Source organism: Alternaria atra, assembly GCF_907166805.1.
Source record: "Alternaria atra isolate CS162 genome assembly, contig: 28, whole genome shotgun sequence".
In the NCBI taxonomy this organism is placed as follows: domain Eukaryota; kingdom Fungi; phylum Ascomycota; class Dothideomycetes; order Pleosporales; family Pleosporaceae; genus Alternaria; species Alternaria atra.
The window spans coordinates 321,068-332,491 of record NW_025091326.1 but is presented as its reverse complement, the minus strand read 5'-3'; the positions used below and the strand labels follow the sequence as shown (position 1 = coordinate 332,491).

The window sequence follows — 11,424 nt, the reverse complement described above, 5'->3', positions numbered from 1 at the left end:
GCGTGTGTAGAAAACAAGCAATAGATTTGGATTTGGGGGGAGTAATTAACTGGTGCCCCCGAACACGGGGTGATGGCCGCCCAAAATCAGGGCACGTTTGCTGTTTCTCGCTGTCACTTAAGGGAGCGATCCCCCCGACCCCCGAAATTTCGAGCGCTCCTCCCCGTCCAAGCTGCCGCGCCCTACCTCCTCAACCACCCGCCCGTCATCCCACCTTCAACCACTTTTACACAACACCAACCATCATGGCACCTAAGAGAAAGGAAGCTCCAGTGACTGGTCAGCTCTTGATTCCCGTTGCAGAATTCAAGAAGACTCGCGACTCGGTACGTCCTACAACTTGTTTCGTGTAGTCTACAACTGCGACGCGCCTGCCTGTAGTTACCGCGTCGCGATGACACCAAGCCCATTATCGCGCCACCTTCACCTCGCCTTATCTTTTCTTTTATGTAACCTTGATCGCCTAATCTACGCGACTCCAAAATGGCAACGTTATCAGAAAAAAAGGGTTTCCTGCGCTTCTACCAAAGTCGCGTCCTCAACCTCAAGCTGTCGCAATGGCGCCAGCGCAAACAAAATCGCGCAATCGCTGCAGCGCGAAGACGAGTGTAGCGCACAAAGAAGAATCAAATGCTTACAGTTACAATCAGGTCATTTCCTCTCTCCACGACCTTCAGAATGGCCTCGTCAACGTTCAGCACGGCATTACCAGTCTCTTGGATAGCTATAGAAAGCACTGCCATACAGTCCTCGGCTACGAAGAGGGCGAGGCGGCGCCTTACAGCAACGATATCTCTGCACTCGGCGCTGCCGCCTCTGCCGCATCCGTCCTCGAAGCTGGCCAGAAAGCCATTGAAGAAGTAACTCAGGGCCTTGGCGACAAGGCGGGTGACGCGAGCAAGAGTAAGAAGCGCAAGCGCGAGAAGAAGGAGAGGGACCCCAATGCGCCCAAGAAGCCGCTCACTGCTGCCTTCTTGTACCACCAACATGCGCGTCCCATCGTCAAGGCCGATCTTGAGGCCGCGCTTCCTCCTGGTGGCCAGATCGAGAAGAATGCTGTCCAAATCGAGGTGAACAAGCGCTGGAACGAGCTCTCTGAGGAGGAGAAGGAGGTAAGCGTGCCTTGCATGACTTCATACCGACTTGGTGCTAATACATTCGCAGCAATGGAAGGCGTCTTACCGCAACTCTATGGAAGAGTACAAGACCGCGCTAGCTGCATACGTTGCCAACAAGGGCATCAAGGACGCTGAGCTTATCGAAGAGGACGACGCTTCTGATGAGGCCGAGCCCGAAATCGAGGCTGAAGTTGGCGTTGCCGACTCTGACGTATCCTCTGAAGACGAGGACGAGGCACCAGCTGCCAAAGCTCCCTCTCCACCCGCAAAAACTCCACGCAAGCGCCAGAAGACGACTCCAGCTGTCAATGGCAACTCAATCCCCGTCTCCATCGCTCCCGCCAATACCGCTTCAACTCCAGTCCCACTCCCGACCTCACGCACAGCTCCCCAAGCTGCAGCCCCTGCCTCCAACGCTGTCGCCGAGACGCCTGCTAAGAAGGACAAGAAGAAGAAAGACAAGGCCGCACCACAGCCCATTGCCCCTGCCCCAGCAACCTCACCTGACGAGCCCAGCCCTGAAGAGACCGGCGGCAAGAAGAAGACCAAGTCCGGCCGTAGTACACGCAACAACGAGACCGAGGGCGACAAGGAGAATGCAGCACAGGAGAAGGAAAAGGCCGAGAAAGCTGGCAAGGAGAAGAAGCGCGATCGTAGCAAGAGGAAGAGCGAGGTTGCTTCTACCTAGACAGCTTTCTTCTCTTCGTGGTCTACCTCAATATGCGCTTTCTCTTTCATGTTTTGTTTATCGACGCAGAGAGATGTGTGGAACGAGTTCGTTTACGGCATCGGATCTGTGATAACGAGCAAAGTCTACACCGTACGCATATCGCCGTCAATGGGTATATCAAGCCGAATGGCGCGAATAAGCTTACTGTACTATATAGTCTGGGGACTAGTATCTTTCTTAGTTTAGATATCAGGGAGATTCGCGAATAGTATGGTTTCTCGTATAAATGTTTACTACTTTGACATGGTTGTGGTTACGTTGGCGTGATGTGGTATCCTGAAGGTGTATGCCTCTAGGGCAGACTTTGTATGCTGGGCAGAATCTGAAGAATTCGAGATTTTTGGTATCCAAGTGGGTTCACTCAAAGAACCCTACTAACGCCAGGCCCAAATTTCCAAGCATGCCGGACGCTTATGTGTATGTCCGTCGCTCAGATGCCGTCCATCCCCTATTCAATCCTACTATAACGTACCCACAACTCCTATCGAAGACCAATCCCCTTTCCTATCCCCCAAAACTCCCCAGGACATTCCAATATCTAACCCTCCATCGCATCAGCAAACATCTCCTCGTCCTCCTCACTACTCTCCTCCATCTCCCTCTCAAACTGCCTCATAGCCGCCACATCCTCCCTTACATTCTTCTCCTCGTCCTCAACTGGCTTCCCTGCAGCAGCAGCAAGCACACCCTCAGCGCCAGTAATGCCTTTCATCACCTCCGCACCATAGGCAACACGCTTCTCCCTGACTTCCTTAAGATAGTCCAGTGTAAGTCTCGCACACTCTTCTTTGGCCTTTTTCTTGCCGTAGATGTTACGGACTTCGCCAATGGGTCCTTCGTGTGGGCCTTGGCCGCGGAAGAAACAGGATACTGTGTGGAAGTTGGGGTCATTGGGGTGGGAAGTGTACTGCCACTCTGGAGTGGGTAGGGCGAGGATGACAGCTAGGCTAGCGACTTGTTGGGCGAAGCTCATGGTACCCGGGGAGGTGGTCGATGTAGATGCTATGGAAGGGGTACGGTCTGGTGTTGATATCGACACCATCTCGGGAATGCCGGGTTGGGCTTTCTTCTTCTTCTTCTTCTTGATGCCGCCAACGGCAGTCGCGTCGTCGGGCCAGGTGCCGATAGATTTGAAGTGCTCGACGGCATGACGGGCGGCGTCTTGACGCGCAGCTTTCTTGGATGTAAAGAGGCTCTCGATGGAACCGAACTCCTGTCCCTGGCCCTCTATGGTAACTAGGCAGGCAAAGCGCTGACCAGATTGGTAGTCAGTGTATGTGGGCTGAGGTGAGCCAGTGGCGCGCTGAAACTCTGTTGGGCATGTCAGTCAGATAAAAGGCTCCGCGTACAGAATACCGAAAGTGTGCCTCACAGTAGCACAAGGATCAAAAGAGAGAACGACATACCAAGAAGCTGACCAACATAGTTCTCTCCAGGCACCTTCTCCTCCTTGACCTGCTGCACAACCTGTCCACCAGCATCCTTCTTATTCTTACTCTTACCCCCCTTCTGAACCCTTCCCTGTTTCTCCAACTCGTCTAGCACTGCCAACGCCTTCTGGCTCATAGCCTCTTTAGCCTCCTGCTTGCTATTGAACCTCTTCTCTTCACTCAGCCCTTGCAACTCATCTGCATCGTCCAGACCCGGGAAGCTAACAGAAACACTCCATCCAGTCTCACCGCCCCCTCCATAATGGAACAGCGGTTGCGGGATGCCGAGGACCTGGTACTTTTCATGAAGGAGTATGGTGTGCTTTGATGAACGCGCACCAACTGCTACAGGCTTTAGTGGAGCAACGTTGTCGTTGGCCTTGGTCTTCTTCGAAGGAGGGCCAGCAGTGGGAGCATGTTTGGCTTCGCGGGCGAGCATCTGAGCTTGATGCGCGTCCTTGTGCTTGTTCAAGAAGTCGTCAATCTTAAAAACGCCATCAAGCGGAGTACTACTACTCATGGGGTCCTCTACATGCGCAGACCCAAGTGTTGGCGGTTGGGTAGGTGCATCGACTCCCATCGTGTGCTTCTCAGCCTTGTCGTAGGAGCCTTGTCGATCGTATCTTGCATCCGTGCCAACGTGAGCAGAAACTGATATTCTCGAATCGCTGGCAGCCGGACTTGAAGATGATGGAGAAGAGGAAGGAGGTACGATTAAGTATCTCTTTAGATCCTCTCCTGCTGCGTACATATCGAAGATGGGGAAAGATGCGGGCGAGCTATTGCTGTTCCCAAGCTTGGGGATGGAGCTCAACGGTGTTTGCCCCGCTCAATGCGCACATGAAGGCGTGACCGCGCGACAGCGCGTTTGTATGTGCAGCGCGCCGTCTCGCGTTTGCTGTAAGCTTTAGGCCGAGATGACGTCGGCAAGCATGCGGCGTAGCGATTGTATTAGGTAACCATGTCTTTGTTGGATAGGCAAAGGACCAGGTGTGCGGGCTGATGTCTGGGGTTCGAGATAGGTAGGCTCCGCTTACCTGACGGGTGATGCCACGGCCGTTGGTAGTCTCCACCTACCACAAAGTCCTTGCAGACCCCCATGCTTTTCGTATGCAAAGGCCTCGGACTCGCCGTCGATCAAAGCTTCTAAGTGCATATGCCGTCTATTTTAGGTATGTATGCGGGTCGGTTGGCTGTGCAGCGTAAGGAACGCCCTAGCGACCGTTGTACGCCTAGCTGGTAGCCCTACGCCATTACCGTTATTAGTGTGTAGTCTTCAGTGGTTCAGGTTCTTCTGCAAGATGCACCGTGTTTCATATGCGGGCGGCATCAAAGAAGTCAAGAATTCAAAGGGTGGTTGTATTCGGTGGGCACGAGCATGTCGCGATCCATGTGTCGGGATATGTCGCATCAAAAGAGTGCGTGTCATTACAATATCGTCAACCTCTAAAACCCTTGGATAGTACGTCTAGTTATAATCTTCGCTGTACATACATAGCGAACATACAGTCGTATCGTCATAAGGAGCGGTTCAGTGAACCACTCAAGTCTAATAGCCTTTACCCCTTTGATTTCTCTCGACCACATCCGGCACACCAAACTCTGAACTGTGTGCTTGCTCTTTTCTGTAATTTAGCCCACTGCCACTGCCACTATCAGATCCTTTCTGGAACGGGCTTTGTAGCCCTTGCAAGCCCCATAAGCTATAATTGGCTTGGGCGTGTACGTCATGGAGGCCGGTTGCCACTGACTCCTCCATCTCAATGATTTGTTGATAAACATCGTCGCCACGCGAGTTTTCATGATTCTGTGTTCGTTGCATATGATTATCAGGGCCGATGTAAGGGTGATACTGCTCTGCTGCGTTCTCGAGGTTGGAGATGAGATGTGCGTGTTGCCAGTTCGGCTTGGTCGAATAGCAAGCTAGATCGGTGGAATCGTGCAAGTCATTTGCGTTGACGGGGACTAATTGGCCATGCTCACCGATATCAAGCCCCATAGCCGCGAATTCAGCGTGCTCTAATCCAGCAAGCAAATGCGAGCCTTCGAGCCTGGCGTTCTGGCTTGGGAATCTTCCATAAGCCGAGATACTCATGGTCGGTTCGAAGTCGCCCCTGATAGCCATGTGACCACCGTCGAAATCGAAGTCGTTATCGTGTGCGTTTGACAATAGTGTGCCTTGGTTGTGTGGCAGCGCGAAGCTTTGTTGTGAATAGTCTGTTGTAATGGTGGCTGCGGAACCGTCGAGATGGTCTAAATCTGGTTGCATAGACCCAAGGATATCAATAGAAAGTGGTGGCGGATAGCGCTCATGATGAGGCTCAATCTTGTATGGGCGATGTGTTACGTGTGTTTGTGCCAAGTCCACCGGTAGTTGTGAAGCTTGTTGATATGGCGTCGTATCCGTTGGTGTAGACGTCGGTACGTTCGTAATTTGCTGATGCTCAACCTCCACATCCCCCAGATCTTCGGTTTGGTATTTTGCCTCATTGCACCATCTCTCTTCTGCAGCTGGCCGGCACTTAGCGAAGCTAATCGAGTGCCATTCCATACTACAAACGTCTGCAGAGTTCCTTGGCTGCTGGAATTTCCAAAGGATAGTGCAAAGGCATCGAGCCTCACCTGTGCCAGGTACTATGCCGTATATATCTTGAAGTGCCGTGAAATGTTGCAACGAGTCCCCGACGCTTCTGTCATCTCTGTGCCTCATGTTCTGGTACTGTCTCATCCGTACCGTCCAAAAGACAGCCCCAAAATCGATACGCAAAACGCCATTGGATCCATGAGAATCTGGCTGATACTCACATGTCGTGCTTCGTTCTTTCTTATCACGATCCGTGCTGTCGAATTCTAACTCAACAGCACTTTTCCCGTTATCATAGAAATTCGTCATGTATTCCAAATAGTCGTATCTGGAGAGATCAAGATGCGAGTGGAGATCGAATGCGATGGTTAGATCAGCATCCGGTCGTACTTCTGTCATCGCCTGTATGGATGCGGTACAGACCAACACCTTCTGGCCGCTCCTCATCCAGTTCTCCGTCTCGGATTGTAGAAATCCAAATTCAGGGTATTCATGACGCCAGGAGGCGAGATCTGTGATGTTCAGGCCGTCGAGCTTGCCGTTCGAGTGCGCTTCGGTCAAACAATGCACGGGGTGATCATCACCGTCAACGACTATGTTAAAGTCCGCAACTGTGAATAGAGGTGATAGCGAGCCACTATCCAGGCCGGAACTTAAGGCAAGGTCTTGTTGTGGGTCACTGTGATGTGGCCAAACGTGCGGTGAGGACGTATTGTACTCATATTTGGTAACAGAATCAGTGCGCTGCGCATGTTGGCGGCCACGCAGATGTGACGAATGGCATGTACGAACGGGTGTGCTCGTGCATTGGTGCTGCATAACATCCTCTGGTGTGGCCATATAGAGAAGGACTGTCGTGCTGGTTAGTCTCATTCCGGCAGCCCCTAGTGCAACCCTCTCGACGACACTAAGAATAGTAACAGCAAAGCCACCGCCACTACCTTCTCGAAGGACTTTGGAAGATAGGCACTTTCCGGAGGCTTGCCACCTGATCGACGTATGCAGGACAGCCGACCAAAAGGTAAGAGCCAATGAGAGGAGGATGACGCCGCTCGGTACAATATACGAAATGGGCACTCACCAGCAGGAACAGCTCTGAGCTTGCTCTTGAGTACCCGAAGGTGACTGGAGATCTGTTTGCGGTCGCGTCTGATACCTGTGTCCTTGTATATGGAATCCTGGATCAGCTCGTTTCGCCCTCGCTGTGTGCCTTCGAGCATGTATTTCTTCCGACCCATCGGTGGCCATCGGACAAGTGCTGTAGCATGCTAGTCAGCCCTCGCATTCAGGTGTTTAAGCAAAGCCCGAGTAGAGCAATCGGAGGACAATCGACTTAGGCGATGCGATAATCGTACGGTAGGGCAAGACACAGTGAGGGTGTCGTCTTACCTGTCCAAAAGGCCTGCTCTATGAAATCAGGCCAGACAGTCTTGTCCTTCTCTTGCTGTAGACCCTCCGCCTTTCTCCTTTCCTGCTCCTTCCTCTCTGCTGCATCTCGTGCGATGACTTCGGCCGGTGTAAGAGAAGGCTGCTTCTCGCGATACGTCTGATATTTTTCGGAGGGTTGAAGCAATTTGCATAATCGCCCAAGCTCATATCTGATCTGCTTCTCCGACCTCTCGAGCCCAAAGCCTGCCAGTCCGATGTGTTGTGCGTGTACATTGCCAGTGTAGTAAGGTCCTGTGGTAACGCACCGCTGCGCGTAAGCGTTCTCGGACGGACTCAGACTGCCTCGTTGTTTCAGTTGTGGCGGAGTCGTGCTGTTGTAAGTTTTGTAAGGTTGCTCAGCGCAATGCCTTTGAAGGACGCCTTGGTGCTGGGACGAACCTTCGACCGGAGTGCTTTTCAGGAGGGGAAGATCCGCCGACGGCCCGCATAAGGGTTGAGATTGAATTTGCATGGCGAAATATGGCATGTAAGAAAAGCACACGAGGAAAACGATAAGAACAAGAATAACGGTTGACGCAGAACGGAACAAATGTTAAGCAACTGGAGCAACGAATGTGGTGAACAACGATGAAAATGCAACTGAGTATGTAGCGAGGTATGCAGATGATTACATTGACATAAAGTATGGACCAGATGACCAGCCCTAGGCAGGAGAACTACATGACAGGCAAGTAGGCCATAGCACCGACGGTAGGGTGCGATACGACATCCGCTAACCTGAAACTGATAGAGGGGTCAGTCAACGAGGTGCCGTGGCCATTACCATGAGATTAAGATTAACGTGCTTTCACCATGCCGCAAAAGAGAAAATGATTCTCTTGTTATCCATGCGATCGTATCTGTTGTGACTTCTTCGCTTCCTGGAATGGTAAATGTAGCGTCGTTAGCAGAGGGATCAAAGGCGTTGAGCCGACTGCCATCTATTCAACAGTCACATGATTGGCTGTGTCCGAGGAGAGCCATCACGGATTGCTCAGAGCAAGAATGAATGTCAGTGGCCGCAAACAACAAACTACGTTAAGTCTGCATGATCGACAAACGTCTCGTTCGTGGCTGCCCTACTCCCTTTGGAGTAGTCTGAAACGCCGTGTGGTGGCCATGCCCATTTATTCACTCCACTGGTGATATACCCTGCCGAGGTTTAGAATGCAGTATTCTAGATATAGCGTGGTGCAGCAGGTCATAGCACCCTACTACTTTCAGCGGGCCGCGGCAAAGGGCGGCCTGGCTCGTGTAGTCCGGGAGCAAGGGAGGGCGTCAAGGCCAGACTGTGTCGCACGCGACTCCTACCAGAACACGTTCGCGCTCAGTCGTCAAGATCATCAGTGCCTGCAACGTTAAATTTCTTGCGACCACCTTCTGTAAGGCGTTGCAAGGCGACCTTATTGGCCTGTGCTCCCACCTTCTGTTGCATCTTCTCCAGTTCCTTCTCGGGATCATCGGACTCGGTCTCAGCAAATGCAAGGACCAAACGACGGCCCAATAAGTGAGTGTTCTTCAATGCGTTCATGGCGTTAACGGCGTCGCGTTTAGTGGTGAACTCTGCGAAACCGAAACCACGTGAAGAAGCATCGAATTTCTTAGGCACTCTGACAGACCGAAGCTGGCCGTAAGGGGTGAACAGAGCGCGAACGTCCTTTTTCTGTAGCCAATATTAGCAATCGCTTTGTCACTACAAAAAGGGTATCTTACGCTGGCTTCGAATGGCAAGTTCTTGATGATAATCTTCGTGCTTGCCGCCTTCTTTGCGGCATCCTCGTTGCGACGTTCTTCGGCGGCATCCGCACCTTTGTGGGAAGCTTTAATTTGCAGCTTGTGCCCTTCAAGATCATGTCCATCCATGGCTCGCAACGCTGCAGTGGCAGTTTCGGGGCTGTTGAATTCGACAAAACCGAAGCCCATGGACAGCACGCCTCGTTTAGGATCGATCTTCGTCTTGACCTTAGCGCTACGAAAGCCGAATAGAGGTTTGAATGTCTCCGTGAGACGCTCAGTTGTCGTGGAGAAGTTCAAGTTTCGCACATACAAAGTGGCGGTGTTTGTTGCTTCGGGCTCTGGAGCATCTACAAGCAGGTCGGTTGCAGAAAGTTTCGTGCCAGGCTGTGTAGACTGTGTAAGTTGTGCAGACGGCGTTGTTTGCACAAAGTTGGTTGCTACACCTTCCTTGAACAGATCCTTAGGAGCCTTCTCAAGATAGAGAATGGAGTCTTTCATCTTCCGATACGACAAAGACATGAACGCAGTTTTTGCTTGCGCGACGTTGGAAAACTCAACAATCGCGGTCATACCTGTGGGTGGCATCAAGAACTTGGTCACGGTGCCATGTTCCTCGAACAATTTGCGAAGCTCATCGGCCGTCACACCATGAGGTACGTTCTTGACAAGGATAGCAAGATCACCTTTTGCGCTGCGTTGGAAAGCTTCCAGGTCGACGCCGTGCTGCGCGAAGTATGACTTGGTCTCTTGAATGATGTGGGTCTCAGCGTGCGCTTGCTTGACTGCAGCATCTGCTGACGTGGGGTCGAGCAACTCGGCTTTGCTGATACCCATACGGCTTGCGATGGTGGACATGACCGCATCAGCGTTCAGGTAAAGTGAGTTCCAGTTGAAAGTAGCCTTGACGGCATTTTGCTTTCTTCTGATTTCTTTCTGCTTTTTCAGAGGCAGCTTGGAGATCTCATAGTCGTCGAGCTTGGTGTCTTTCTTCGCCTTTGCTGAGATGATATGAAGAAGACGTCCCTGGAAGATAGTGTTGTCGTTGTCAAGGTACGCTTCTACTGCTTCGTTCGGGTTCTGGAACTGTACGAAGGCGAAGCCTTTGCCCTTGCCATCTACCTTCTTCAACGGCACATGCACCTGCAGTAGTCAGCAACTATTCGTATCAAGTTGTACGTAAGTGGACTCTGTAGTTTTGCCGCTATCAGATAAGAAAGACATCTACTAAAATACTTTCCAAGGTAACCTCAAGTGCCGAAGCATCAGTTGTCCCTATCTTGATGTTCATCATTGCATAGGCGGGTAGTGAAAGAGATGTATGATGACTTACTTCCTCAAGAGCTCCGTGTTTGGAGAACTGCTCCTTGATCTCGTCTTCTGTCACCTCGTAATGCAGGTTTCTGAGGTATAGTCGGCCAGTTTCACGAATCTTGTCCTCTTCATCAGGCGCAGCAACAGTATCGGGTTGCTCTTCCGCCTGAGGTTGTGGCTCCGGCTGCTCCTCAACAACGTGTGGGGAGGGTGCAGCAGGTACATGGGTCTGTGGAGCTGCCGTTTGTGGTATGGTTGTGGTAGTCGCCGGAGTCGGAGGTGCTTCGTCGTCTTCAACCAGTTCAAGAACTCGGTTTGTTCTTGATCGCAGCCAGTCCACATCAGACACAGGTCCTTGTTCGACAATTGGCGCTCCCTGTATATCTTCCATAGCATCGCCACCATCTGCCACTTCAGCTTGTATCTCTGTTGTGCTCGTCTCAGTAGCTGTGGGCTGTGGGACCGCAGAGGCGGTCGCAGGTTCTTCTGCAATCTTTGGCTTTTTCGAGATCACTTGGTACTCGTCATCACTCTCATCCTCTGGAACGACAACCTCCGGCACAGTCTCCTCAGCAGCGACAGCAGTCGGCTCATTGAGCTGTGTGTCGCCGTTGGCCCATATACTGGTCTTAGATGGCGGCTGATAGACCTCCAGGAACTCCTTCAACTTGGGATCCTGTTCGGCTTCCTCTCGCTTTCGCTTGAGGTCGTTCTCTTGCCGTGGCGGTCGATACTCGTCGCTAACCGGGGCGCTCTTCTCAAGCTTCTGCTGTCGTCGGGACTTTGGTAGTTCCTTGTCGGCGATCTACGCATGTTAACCCCGCTTGTCGCCATCGTGATCGCAGAGTACCTACAGGCCGCGCAATCTCTGCATAGATCTTGGTGAGCTTGATGAAGGTCTTGTTAAAGTACTTGACCGCCTTTGCAGCATCTTCAGGCGTCTTATAGCCGACATAGCCTATTCTTCGGTGGGGAAAGTACTTTACGTCAGTGACGGGTAGCTTCAAGCTGCCAAAATGCTTCCTCACGTCATCTTCGCTGAACTTGGGAGGTAAGCCACGAACAAATATACGCGACGACTCCATG

At 51.9% G+C, this 11,424-nt stretch overlaps 4 protein-coding genes across 4 annotated transcripts; 1 reads left to right on the top strand and 3 right to left on the bottom strand.

Moving 5' to 3' along the window:
* Positions 1-245: 245 nt before the first annotated feature.
* Positions 246-1,806, top strand: ALTATR162_LOCUS7153 (uncharacterized protein; the record flags this gene model as incomplete). The annotated part of the gene is made up of 3 exons (XM_043314781.1): positions 246-326; positions 651-1,112; positions 1,165-1,806. The coding sequence occupies 3 exons, from the start codon at positions 246-248 to the stop codon at positions 1,804-1,806; spliced, it is 1,185 nt and encodes a 394-aa protein (XP_043170716.1).
* Positions 1,807-2,386: 580 nt separating this feature from the next.
* On the bottom strand, positions 2,387-4,029 carry ALTATR162_LOCUS7152 (uncharacterized protein; the record flags this gene model as incomplete). Its single annotated transcript, XM_043314780.1, has 2 exons — positions 2,387-3,159; positions 3,255-4,029. 2 exons carry the CDS (start codon positions 4,027-4,029, stop codon positions 2,387-2,389), a joined length of 1,548 nt encoding a protein of 515 aa, XP_043170715.1.
* A 798-nt stretch (positions 4,030-4,827) lies between these two features.
* On the bottom strand, positions 4,828-7,762 carry ALTATR162_LOCUS7151 (uncharacterized protein; the record flags this gene model as incomplete). The annotated part of the gene is made up of 3 exons (XM_043314779.1): positions 4,828-6,713; positions 6,944-7,120; positions 7,252-7,762. 3 exons carry the CDS (start codon positions 7,760-7,762, stop codon positions 4,828-4,830), a joined length of 2,574 nt encoding a protein of 857 aa, XP_043170714.1.
* Positions 7,763-8,617: 855 nt separating this feature from the next.
* ALTATR162_LOCUS7150 (uncharacterized protein) lies at positions 8,618-11,423 on the bottom strand (the record flags this gene model as incomplete). The annotated part of the gene is made up of 4 exons (XM_043314778.1): positions 8,618-8,953; positions 9,004-10,167; positions 10,358-11,143; positions 11,193-11,423. The coding sequence occupies 4 exons, from the start codon at positions 11,421-11,423 to the stop codon at positions 8,618-8,620; spliced, it is 2,517 nt and encodes an 838-aa protein (XP_043170713.1).
* Between the last annotated feature and the right edge of the window lies 1 nt (position 11,424).